The sequence below is a fragment of the Aulonocara stuartgranti genome (assembly GCF_965226115.1).
Source record: "Aulonocara stuartgranti genome assembly, chromosome: 15".
Classification (NCBI taxonomy): domain Eukaryota; kingdom Metazoa; phylum Chordata; class Actinopteri; order Cichliformes; family Cichlidae; genus Aulonocara; species Aulonocara stuartgranti.
This window is the reverse complement of record NC_138951.1, coordinates 4,788,081-4,801,351: the sequence shown is the minus strand read 5'-3', so window position 1 is coordinate 4,801,351 and position 13,271 is coordinate 4,788,081. Positions and strand designations below refer to the sequence as shown.

The 13,271-nt window shown below is 40.5% G+C and overlaps 2 protein-coding genes across 4 annotated transcripts in view; one reads left to right on the top strand and one right to left on the bottom strand.

Moving 5' to 3' along the window:
• Nucleotides 1-32: 32 nt before the first annotated feature.
• Nucleotides 33-9,155, bottom strand: LOC309689877 (galectin-9). Of its 3 annotated transcripts, none has more exons than XM_082506558.1 (7): nt 9,058-9,155; nt 8,022-8,068; nt 7,281-7,817; nt 7,113-7,201; nt 6,827-6,998; nt 6,436-6,549; nt 1,426-1,539 (listed from the first exon to the last, which is right to left on the bottom strand). In XM_082506558.1, exons 2-6 carry the CDS (start codon nt 8,061-8,063, stop codon nt 6,469-6,471), a joined length of 921 nt encoding a protein of 306 aa, XP_082362684.1. In that variant the 5' UTR covers nt 8,064-8,068; nt 9,058-9,155; the 3' UTR covers nt 1,426-1,539; nt 6,436-6,468. The 3 variants fall into 3 exon arrangements, with proteins under 3 accessions (XP_082362682.1, XP_082362684.1, XP_082362683.1); XM_082506557.1 differs by having other exon boundaries at nt 6,436-6,524; XM_082506556.1 differs by lacking the exon at nt 6,436-6,549 and having other exon boundaries at nt 33-1,539.
• pak5 (p21 protein (Cdc42/Rac)-activated kinase 5) overlaps nt 1,866-13,271 on the top strand; it is a 94,205-nt gene continuing 82,799 nt past the window's right edge. The window contains exon 1 of the mRNA XM_082506545.1: nt 1,866-2,076. The gene's annotated coding sequence lies outside the window, so the exon portion shown is untranslated. The remainder of the gene's footprint in view (nt 2,077-13,271) is intronic.

The window sequence follows — 13,271 nt, the reverse complement described above, 5'->3', positions numbered from 1 at the left end:
TATATATATATATATATATATATATATACATATTTTAATTGCCTTACTTTCACATTGCTGTTGCTCTTCTTTCTCTGTGGAGCATTTTTTAAACTATCTAATTGAATTTTTCTAAGTGAATGTTACAAAGGGAAACACTGGAGGGACAAAGGTGATGAAGTCACGTGAAGAGCAGAGGTAGTCCAAAACTAGAAGACCACATGGGTTTAAAAAATATGCCACAGTTTTTGTTAATTATACACACAACTTTTGTTTATTTTTTTTTCTGCTATTAAACTGTTAGTAATTGGATGAGAGTAATATTTTTTAAGCAAAGTAAATATATGTGGATAGAAACGTACTGAGATGTTTTTAGTTTTTACTGAATTTAAAAACAAATTATGTCCATAAGATGAAGCTAATCATTATTTGTTCCCAGTATACATATCCAGGCTCAAAATTCCGCCTCGTCGTCTGTGTAGCTGTTCTGTTTTGTGGAAGTTGAAGCCTTGACCCAAATGTGATGTTAGCTTAAGGGTCTGGTACAATATCTATAATTTAACAATATGCTGCTCTTGAGGTAAAAATGCTAACGTTTGGGCTTAAAGGAGTGAGGACAGAAATGGTTTCACTGAGTTTTTACTGTAGGAAAGAGCTTTTCAGGCTACCTCTGTCAGTCGTTGACAGAGGTAGCTGATGGTGTTTTCCTTGTAAAACTCACTGTAACTTTGGTGAAACGATTGCTTGTCGACATGTATCACACAGTCGATCATCCAGTTAGTTCCTTTTATACGTTTGTGCTGATTTTTTATTTCTCTGAAAGAGAATTTCTCTTATTTTACTGTTATACAGTTTCATAGTGTTGATCTGTTAAAACAAAACACAATAAAAACATGGACTTGATTACACTAGGACCCTTGTACATTTATTATTAAAGGATTTCTACAGTTAATACTAATCGAGAGGTAATAATCATGAACCAGTGTTGCCGTTTTTTTCCAACATCGGTGCATACATAGTTCTCAGTTATCTATTAGTTAGTAGGACTTTCATATTATAGATTATGTTATTGTCTACAATAAAAATAGTAGCAGTAGCATCTATACAGAAAATCAAATGCCTCTGTGCATGAAGTGATTAGTGCTGTGGCACAGGACGTATTCCTTATTGTTAAACAATGAGCTCAGCTCATTACCTTACACATCACAGGACCAACTAACATGCTTATTTATCCCATTTTAGAGCATAATGCTAAACATTAACTGAAACGTTACCCCCAAGATGTAGCCTGTAAATACCGTAAGAGTATGTGTCACACCATTAATCTACGTATATGTATCTCTGCTGCATAAACACACAGTCGTATATATGCGTTCATCTGTGTGGCTAAAGCTGAATTTCTTAAGGAAGTGTCTCCACATTGACGTATGTGAGGACGACATCATGCAAGATGTTGATTCTGTCGATCTGGTTGAGCTCTCTGATGCGGTGACGGAACTCAAACAGGGGGATGTTGTTCACTGCCACCCTGAACGTCTCAGGCGTGCACAGGATCTTCATCTGCAAGAGAACACACCACCAGTGACATCCTTACATTGAGACTATGACATCTTATGTGTACAGGTAAGAAAGTTCTTCACCAGGTATTACTAAATAAAAAAAAATAATAAAATAAAAAAAAAAATATATATATATATATATATATATATATATATATATATATATATATATATATTAGGGGTGCAACGATACTCGTATCGATATTGAACCGTTCGATTCAGTGCTTTCGGTTCGGTACGCATATGTATGAACAATACAAAATTTGTAATTTATTTTATCAACTTTCCTTCTGACGATGCTGTCTGTGTTGAGCGCTCAGTGGATCTGCGTTCGACTACTCCGCCTAGGCTGCACTGTCGAGCGCAGATCCACTGAGCGTTCAACACAGACAGCATCGTCAGAAGGAAGAGCGCAGGGCAAGCTAGCGAGACAGAAGTTAAGCTCTCCTTGCAACATGGCAAATTGAACCTCCCCCACCCTCATTCAGATCTGGCGTTTGGAATTATTTTGGTTTTCATGTGAGGTATGACCCTGAAGGTAAGCGCGTCATGGACTAAAGTAAAACAGTATGTTGGATGTGCCACGCAATGCTCAATTACATGGGTGGGAACTAGTGTGTTAGCGCTCGTTAACGTGTTGGCCGTCTAGCCCCATGCAGGGGTAGCTCGTTAACGGAGATTTGCCGTGTTGTGGCGTTAACGTCATTTCAACGAGATTAACGCTGACAGCACTAGTGGGAACACAACGAATATGACTGCACATTTACTCCTACATCATCCTAGTGCAAAGACAAGTGGAAGCAGACAAAAACAACAAGCATGCATGCTACAAACTTTACCCGAGTCATTTAGACAGCCGTTAGCACATGATTCTCCTTATGGGGACCTGATATGTTTAATATTGTGGCGAGCTCAGACAAGGAGGAGACGGAGGTGTCGTTTGGTCTTGCTTCCCGTGAGCTAGCCAGGGAGCACAGCCGTTTATTGACATCTGCAGAAGAACACTGCCGCTAGCTAACTGCTCAGCGCGGCAACCGCACAGCAACAACAACACACAGAGCGCCCTCTGACCCCGGAAGGACACACCGTCGCAGCGAGAAGGCGTCACCCGTCACTATGGCAACATAAACAAAACATAACTGTACAAACAGAACCCCGAACAGCCCTGACCCGCTACATAGCCCCCACCTAAGGGGTCAGTCGTCCCCAACTACCCCACACAAAGTCCTGCAAATGTCCAGGTGCCTTCTTTTGGCGCACCGGCCGGTCACGACCGGCGGGGGGAAAGTCACTCGGGTCAGAACATGGGGTGCCACCATCATCCCACTTCTGACACCAATGTGGCGAGCTCAGACAAGGAGGAGACGGAGGTGTCGTTTGGTCTTGCTTCCCGTGAGCTAGCCAGGGAGCACAGCCGTTTATTGACACCTGCAGAAGAACACTGCCGCTAGCTAACTGCTCAGCGCGGCAACCGCACAGCAACAACAACAACACACAGGGCGCCCTCTGACCCCGGAAGGACACACCGTCGCAGCGAGAGGGCGTCACCCGTCACTATGGCAACATAAACAAAACATAACTGTACAAACAGAACCCCGAACAGCCCTGACCCGCTACAATATGCTGCTGAGAATATAGCCCAGAAGAAGTGTATAGTATAGCTTTTATTTTGGAAAGAGCCATTTCTCTGTAATAAACTCTCTTTTCCAAAGATGCCAGCCAAAGAAAAGCTCACCACAAAACGGAAAAGTAATGACAAATCAGACTATAAGGCAAAAAGAAAGTGCAGCTTTATGGTTTCATGGACAAAAGAATTTCTGTGGCTGCAATATGACGAGCTATATAACCGGGGCTGCACATAAGTGGTCCGCAGGTGCGCATTCGCTGTCAAAACAAAAAACAAAAAAACGCGCACAAGATATGAAGTTGCAACGCGTGTTTGCATACATACGATTTTCTGGAGGAGGACAGAAATTTGTTTAAAACTCTTAAAGATGTCGAAGAAGCTCCTTTAAGCAATTACTTTGGTGTTCCTCTACCTCCAAAGAAATGTCAGAAGGAGTCCGAACCACAAAAGAAGCGCGTATTCTCGGAAAAGTGGTTGCAGGAGGTGAGCTGGCTTCAAACAAATGATGAACGCACAGAGGTGTGGTGCGGAATGTGCCGTGAAAATCCCACTCTAGCGGACAAAAACAGTGCTTTTTATATGGACGCAAACGCGCGTTGCAACTTCTTATCTGGTGCGCGTCTTTTATTTTGACAGCGAATGCGCACATGCGACCACTTATGTGCACCCGTGTAAATAACATAATGTTCTGCCGGGTGTGTTGTTGGTTTTCTCTCGATTTCTGAGTCGACAAGCGCCTTTGTTACTGGGACCAGTCATTTTAAGAAAGGCCCCCATTAGAATCCATGAGAAATGCAAGAAATGCATTATTGCTCAGTCTGCAATATCTTTCCCAGAACAAACACCAATTGCAAATAACATACTAAAAATAAACCTGAAAAATCTGTTTAGAACAGCGTACTATGTTGCAAAGAGTGAACTACCACTGGCAAAATTTAGCAGTCTTTGCAAGGTTCAAAAAGCAAATGGCCTCGATCTTGGTTCCACTTGTCTCTTACCCGTGACTTCAGCGGAAATTTCAAATTCAGGATCTGACACAGACTGATTCATGTCCTACACAGTTCTTACAAGTTCATAGAAATTTCTGTTCAATTAGAACCAAGTATTTGAGTTGATGATTGTAATTTTTATACAATGTTCTAATTTGTTTTTCAACAATTTTTTGATTAATGTTTTGTTTCCTTTACAATATTATACTTTAATGTATAATATTGTAAAGGAAACAAAACAGGAAACAAAACATCAATCAAAAAATTGCTCTCTTTTTTATTCGGGCTGCTTACATTTATTTTGGGCTACCAAAAACTGAAGAGTCCCTGCCCGAAGGGCTACCAGGGATTTTGAAATTTTGAGAGCCCTGAGATATATTTATTTTTTTAATTACTTTTGTTTCAACAACATTACATTTAAAAACTGTACTTTTGAGTTAAAATATATATTTATAATTTTAATAAATGACAAATTAAAAAGACATGAACATTTTTTTTTGTATCGGAAAAATATCGAACCGTGACACCAAAGTATCGAACCGAACCGAACCGTGAATTTTGTGTATCGTTGCACCCCTAGCATTTAGGCGTGTAGACATAGTCAAGACGACCTGCTTAAGTTAATCCAAGCATCAGAGTGAGAAAGAAAGGCGGTTTAAGTGACTTTGAATGCATATGGTTGTTGGTGCCAGAAAAGCTAGTCTGAGTATTTACAAACTGCTGATCTATTAGGATTTTCCCCACACAAGCTTGAGCTCCATTTTTCTCGGTGAAAATGTCTTGCTGATGCCAGACGTCAGAGGAGAATGGCCAGACTGCTTCGAGCTGATAGGAAGGCAATAAGCACTTATTACAACTAAAATACGAAGAAGAGCTTCTCTGACTGCACAACACATTGAAGCTCGATGCAGATGGGCTACAGCAGCAGAAGACCACACTGGATAACCCTCCGGTCAGCTAAGACCAGGATAATGAGGCTACAATTTGCACAAGGTCATCAATATTACACAATAAAGGGTTGGGCTGATGAGTCTCAATTACTGCTGTGGCATTCAGATGTGAGCATCGTACCAGAATCTGGTGTAAACAACATGAAAACATGGATCCATCCTGCCTTGCATCAACTGTTCAGGCTGAGGGTAGTGTAATGGTGATGGGGATATTTTATTTACACCACCGGAGCATCATTTAAACACCACAGTCTACCTGAGTTTTGTTACTGTTATCTTCTACTCATCTTCTAATGGCTGGTTTCAGCTGGATAACCCATCATGTCACAAAACTCAGATCATGTCACAAATATGCTTTCCTGAACCTGTCAGCAAGTTCACTGTACTCAGATAGCCTCTACACCAAATCTGAGTCCAATAGAGCATGTTTGTGATGTTGTGTTCATAGTTGCATCATAGATGTTCAGCCAACAAATCTTCAGCAGCAGTTTGATGCTGTTGTGTCAACATGGACCAGCATCTCTGAGGAATGTTTCCAGCACCTTCTTGTATTAGTTGCCACAAAGACCCTAACCCTAGCCAAAAGGGGTCCAACAAGATACTAGCAAGGTGTAACTAATGAATTGTTCAGTTAGAATATGTCACCTCTCATTAATTAAATTAATGTCAAGTTGAAAAGTGCAGTGTTATTTCCACTTATGCTCATTGTAAAACAAATACTTTAGAGAAAACTCATTGAAAGTGCAGGCCCAGGAGGAGGAGCAGCAAAAGTGAATTCTCATGCGATCACTGGTTTCAAGTTAAAAAAAAAAATCTGCGATCACTGAAAATTAATTGAGCACACAATTATTAATTAGCCTAATTGCAAAAACATGGTTATAGAATGACCCGTGAGTGCCACAGATTTCCCAGCTTTTGACCTCCTGGCTCCTTTTATCTGCATCTGCCTCATGGCTGTGATACCCGTGATAACTGTTTTTAATTTTACAAGAACAAAAAATGAGACTTACTGTTTAACAGAAGTAAAGTAAAATTGGTCTTTTCAACACAAAGTATTACAATTTGACATGTAAGTGATGCTGCACCGATCAAAGCTCACTTCTGCTGTATGTACTGTATAGTACACATTATAATGTCACCAAATCAGTTATTAGAAGAAGTAGCAGTAACGAGTGCCTGTTAACACATTGTGTTATTGATGTGAGTGAACACAAACCCAGGACCGTTGGACACAAAGACAGAATCAGCTCCACAGATTAGTCTCCTCTTTACGATGCCTGTTAAACATAAGTGTTATTGATGTTACTGAGCAACATGAGACCCCCACTGACCTCCAGGAGCCTCCCTGCAGCATAGCAGCTCCCTTATCTAGGACCCGCCTGCACAAACGACTTTCCAACCCTTTCCATTTTTTCGAGGCCTAACGTTTCCCATGAGAAAGTGACCTAGAGTCAGTTAAACGCACAAGGATCAGCAGTAAAACTCATTTTATTGCACGTTAGTAGTTTTAGTTTAGTTTCATCTAATTAGTTATTAGTTTTTAAAAGTATTAATAATGTAAGAATTGTTTTAAACTTCTGAAAATTGAGATTAATGATTTAAAAAGTGATCTTCAGTTTGTTTTGTGCTCTGAAGCGATCCAACGATTAATACAACACAATATAGCCTCTCATGGGTGCTTCAGCCCACTGCCCTGATCTAATTTCGGTCACTGCCACTCACCTCAAAAGGGCTCCCAAGCGCAAAAGGGAAGGGACCCTTCAGGTCTCTCTCTTCGGCACCCCAGCGTTCACCCAGTTTGTGGTTGCGGACAAGCACCTGCTTGCCCGCCTCGTTGAAGCGGGGGTTGATGTGAAAGGCGATGTCGTTGCCTCTCAGGAAGTTCACTGTGAACCTGCGGGAGACCAGACTGATTCAGACTAAAGAAAACATGCTCTCAAGAACCTAATGCAACATGAAATCCACCTCGTTTTTCAAAGACACTGAGGGCACACAGACGCAGGCTTACATTTTAGCGTTAGGTTTCACATAGCCCAAGATCGTCATCATCATTTTGTCATACACCCCTCGGGCCAGGTTCAAGTTGTATGGCACGCTCTAAACAGCAAAGAGAGAGGAGCACAGTAAAACAGCCTGGCAGCAAACTAACACACCCGGTTCCTTGCATTTGACTCACTAGAGGTCCAGATGTGGGTGGGAGCCAGTGGGGAGGCATGATGGATGGATTCTGCCCAGGCCATCCTGATTGTCCCGGGTTATAGGGCCAGCCGGGATTTGCAGGCCAGCCTGGTACATTTGGATGGATGCTGGGAGCAGGTGCAGGCACTGGAACTGGAGTTGGAGTTGGATTTGGGACTTGAACTTGAATTGGAGCTGGTGGCTGAGGAGGCTGGTACTGGATGCCTGGCCAGCAAGGCTGACAGGGCTGCACTGCAGTTGGAGCTGGAACTACAGTTGTGGTTGGCGCAGGAGGTGGTGTTATGACTTGAGTGGGAGATTGGAGTGGAATTGAAGTGGGGACAGAGACTGGAGCTGGTTGCATCCCAGGCCAGCAGGGTGTGTTTGGCTGGCCTGTCCAGCACGGTGCGGGTTGAGTGGCCTGTCCTGGCCAAGTGGGGAATCCAGCTCCAGAAGGTGACAGGCTGGGCCAAAGGCTGTTAGCCTGTGGGGCAGAACCAGAGGACGGGCAGCTGCCACACAGAGGATCAGAATGCTGAGACAGAGGAGGAGGCGGAGGAGGAGGAGAGGAGGAGGAGGATGGAGAAAGAGAAGGGTCAGGAGCCAAGATGGAAATACGTGGGAGGGAGAAGGTGGACACGATGGAGGACACCAACTTGCAGTTGCAAACATAAGCAAAAAGTTATACATTTACATTAAGGTTGGATAACAGAGGAGAATGCAATGCACTCATTCTTACCAGAGTAGAGATCTGAGAATTTGATGAAGTACTTACATCCATGCTGCCTGTCAGAAAAAAATTAATGGAGCTTTTATTGATTTTAGCCTTTTAAACCACAATTTAAAAAAAAAACCCCAAAAAAACAACCTAACAGGACTTTATAGAGATAGAAAGAAGCTAAATCTTAGTGTGCAGTTGCAAACACTGATATCAAATGAGAGAGACATGAAAAGAAAGCTTTTTTAAATATTATCATTATTATTTTACAAGCTGGGAACATGCTCTGTAGTCACACTGTGCTTTGACAGCAGAGTTCACAAGGTGACCACCAGAGGACTCTACAGCTTTTCAAGATGTCAGCACACGGTAGAACAGGAAGATTGTCCAACTTCCTATACGCAGATAATTAAGGCTTACCCATTACCACGAGACATAGTAATTGGCTGATGACCACAGTAAACATCTTGAGTCATGGAGAAACATAGTGGCACATTGATTTGGGTCAACACGGTGACTTATATGCACTTAAGAAGGAATGCACAGTAACAATAACTCTCCGTTGTTAACCTTACAGCTTTTTTCAATGCAGATTGAAACTAACTATACTTTCTGTTTGCTTCTTAATGTTTCCTGTTGCTATGAAATAATAACAACATTTCATTTAATCTACAGTCAATAAGTCAGATATGGATAATAGTGCACAAGTTGTCATAAAATGTAAAATTTCAGACAGGAAGTTAAAAATGTCCTTGATTTGGACTTCCTGTCCACTCCTGCCACCTTTATCATAACCAATCAACATTAATCAGTCTGATGAGTTACAGTTAAATGATATCTTTATTATTAAAATTTGTTGTGTTCTTAAATTTAGAGCACATTTTATGGCCTATTTGTCTTAGAGAAGAAGATTTTGAGCAGCATTTGCAAAGCTCTCCCAGGACCCAGACCAGGAAATAATTTTTCACTTCACCTTTTACCTGTTAGAGTGTGCCGTTTCTGATCCATTACATAAAAAGACACTGCAGCAGATAAAAAAAATAAGAATGGAAGTTACCTCAACTTTGCTCTAGTCCTCAGGTGCACACAGGAGCAGGATGTGCTGTGGTTTAAGGCAAAACGTTGACTTGGAGCACACAGAAACAGTCTTTTATAGCCTTAAATCCTCTCTTCGTTTGGCCCCTCCTCGTTCTATCACTCCACTTTCAGAATAAAGCCCCTCCCTGCGTGTCAAAACTATGTGCGGAAAAAATATATTGCAGCTCAATTACCATTTTACGAGTTTTAATCAATGCCATTTCATTAAACTAAGTGTCAACTAAACTTAAGGGTTAAAAAGTCGCAAGCTGTTAAAAGGAAAGGTGTGGTGATCTTAAGATGATGTTAAAACTGCAATTTAACATAAAGCAAAGGGGAATCAGACAAAACTGAATCGTGTCTTAAAGTTTCAGGCATTACAAAACAGTGAAATGTACAGCCTATGACAAATGTTGTGTCCACTTTATTTACTCAAACTAGGTCCAATGGCAGCACAATGGCCTGTTTTTTGCAGTCATGGGACTGTGTAACACACTCATGCCATACCACTGTAGGCAACACAGAACACAATTACAGGGCAAAGAGAAATGAGTCAAAACTTAGTGCTGTTTTTTTGTACGTCTAGTTGATTCGGGCATTTACGACTAAAGTCACAAAGTGCTGCTTTGGTTTGGCCCTCGCATAGTTTGCTGGTTTCAGTTCGGCTTTGACTGAGTGATCCCTTCTTCCAGTCTCACATTTTTTTTACATTTACAGTGGACAAACCAACTGTTTGACATCTTTCAGCATTTATAAATATTAAGAGATTTCAGGTTCACACCCAGCTAAATAAATCTCCACTTAATCATCAGCAGCATGACAAATAACACTTGAACATGTGGCTTCACACAATCGCTATAGCTGTCCCCGCAACCTTATTAGATTACCAATCATCTGAGCTGAAAAATGTCAGAAATTGCAGAAACTCTTAGAATGCAGACACTTAAACCTCTGAGATTCTGTGGTTGGGTGTGCGATTTCAAACTCTATCTAGCGATACGCAGTGAAAATGTTTAACTTTCTTTAACTTTGACTGTCAAAAGGTTACGTTTTTGTTTCAGGTAAGCAGCCGAGGTACTTGTGAAATATTAGCAAGTAAAAGTTATTGTTGAAACACGGGCAGTCGGTAACATTAAGTATTATCACAAAGTGTTTCCTTTATGCAGGGAAAGGTTGACCCTCATGCAAATGAGTGCACTCACCACTGCAACGAACTAAGTTCAGCTACAGTCCATGTCTTTCACACAGTGCATTATTTGTCTACTGCATTTCTCAGGGCTTGCAGCAGTATTTAAGTGTTTCCTGTGTGCAGGTTATTGCATATTCAACCTGTGTGTGGACTCCAAGGGTAAAAGTTATAATCATAGTTCTTATACTTACTCATTAAACACCAACACCAGGGGTGTCAAACATAAACTGACCCACCTAAGATTCAATCTGGCCAACTGGATGGCTTACTATGTATAAAAATGCTCAACAATTGCTCTGATTTTTCCATGCGGTGCTCCTTCTGCTGTGAGGGTTACAAAGTGAGACAGTCATGGAATTTGAAAGTATTTTAAATTGTGCTTATGCAAATCCAATCAGTCTAATTAATATTTGCATGTGCATGAATGCAAACTCAACTTAGAAAAAAAGACTTAATGGTACAAAGACGTCGCTGTTGATCATCTGTTTGCAAACTAATGGTTCATTAAAAGGGAACATGTGCATACTTGTAATAAAGTAAATTAAAGGAATACATTTGAAGGCGTCATTTATACCTCCACCAAGGAGGTTATGTTTTTGGTAGTGTTTGCATGTCAATTTGCCCAACATCCACCAAAAGCCTTATAACTTAATAATCGATGATACTTACGCTAATACACTAATGGTGTGTGTTGTTGACATAAGGATTTTAAATGTCTTGTCACATTTGACCTTTGATCTCTCCTTCAAGATCAACAGAATGACGTGAAGGTCAAAGTGATAATAAAACTATGTAGAGCTATTTAACACTATGCCTCTTGCTTGACCATGTATAAGCATATAGGGAATCATATATGGGGATTTTCAATATAATGTTACTTAATTATATTATAATTTTTTTTCCAGAAAACAAAATAAACTTGCAATCAAACACATTTTTCACTTGATATTTCCTACCCAACATTTACACCAGTTTACTAAACAATGAAACAAATAATACACATGTATAAAAATAATAATTGTGCTCCAAACTACGTCAAGAATATTAATAACAAATAACAAAAGCCTGCACTTTGTGCTGGTTTTAACCGGACTCCAAACTTCAAAGAGTTTAACACTTTTGAACTACACACTTTAACGCTTTATCTCATGCTTATGCTATATGCTGTTAAAGTGACATGCTAATCTCTGAAATGTTTATTATGTTGTTTGACGAGTTCACATCATAAATTGCATAGAAACAACACTAACTGGCTGATTCTGCATCATTTTGTGTTCTGCCTTCATGCACTCGGGCACACGTGTTAACTTGCATTTACAATCATTAATTCTTCATGAGTGTTTGAGAGCAGCCAACCCCAGGAGCCCAGCGGCTCTACAGTGTCACGTTGGACAGTCTGGGGAAGTTGCAGCCTCTGGCAGTGTATGTGTGTGTGGCAGCACTAGAATTTGTTAAATTGAGCATCTGGGCTGATTAAATCCTAATGTCTCGTCATCTCATTTAAGCTGTTACAAGGCAAATTGTGTAGCTTTTTTTAAAAATTGATTTTTAATAGTTTCCACAATTAGATAACAAATAGATGAATGTTTGCCATTTGCCCAACAGGATTGTTGCTCAGCTCATTACAACAAACAGTGAACAAGGCAAAACATACTGAATAGTAATTTTATAGTTATCAGCATCTTGATTAAATTATATATTTATCACACTTAAATCAAATGGTGACATTTAAAGCAGAATATGATTTTTGTTAGTAAAATTTAAAGTTCTAGTTTTTACTGGCTGATTTTCTTTTCGATGATTCACTTTTCCTCTGTCAAGCATGACTACCAAACAATGAAAAAAAAGCTCTATAGAATTCACACTGCCTGTCTTATGAGTTGGTGGAGACCAAAACAGAAACAAAAGTGAACACAAAAGTAGATTTTCATTCATCAGATGGCCAGACCTTGTTTGTCTGCTGTAACAAGATTTTTTATATTTTTAAGATTTAGGCCTAGTTTTGTTGCTCCCAGGTGGGAAAACTGGTTTAAAAATGACACCTTACAGTTTGAGATGCCTTCTGAAGGTCAGATGTTAACTAATGCTAAGCTAAAGCAATGTTCTAAATGTGCTAACTGGCTAAAGCGAAGCGCCGTTGTGCTTGAATAAGCCACGATAACCTTTGAGGGGTGAACACTTGCTGTTAAAAGTGAAGCTCAAACTCGAAGCAGCTGGGCAAAAGGAGAAGTTTCATATACTTACTACCACCTTATAGCTATATAAAAAGGGTATTCCTGTAAGGATCAGAAGACTTCTTCTTTTTTGTTGTTGCTTGGGATGCATAGTGAGAGGATAGGATACTTCCAAAGAAACAATCAATAACATTTAGTTTATGTCTCCTCTCCTGGTTGGCCTCTCCAGGGCATGAACTGACGTTTGCTTCCTCAATCAAGTCTGAAAACAAAAGCTGCAGCTCACATATAATGCAACTGTAACAGATATAGCTATATTTGAATAAGAAAGCAAACTACATCTCTTCATTTAAGTTTACCATGTGGTCATGACATATGCTGCTCAGCGGGAGAGGGAGTAATGATGTCACTTGCAGGAGATCTCTTGTTGTAGTTTCAGCCAATGGGGTAGCTGAGAGAAAAAGGAGGAAACCGTGAGGCGTGCTGCTGTTAGGCAGAAGAGAGCATACTGGCAGGAGCAGGGTTTTCCAAAGCAACAACGGTGGCATTAGTCTCTGATAAGCTCTGGGCTTTGTTCCAAGTGTGGGTTCAACGCTTGTCAGATGAGTACTGCCCTCAACTTTATACTTTTGTCTCTTTGCCCCTTCTTTCCAACTACATGTGCAAGAAAAAAAAACTGAATGTGTGGAATGAGACACCTCTTCGTGGTAATCCTACAACGGGTAATGGTTTGGAGTGTTTAGTCAGAGGAGTAGTTTTCCATCCGGTAGCAATAACCTGTGGCTCTCACCAAGAGCTAAAGATGGTGTTGTGCCTTCAAACACTGAGTGA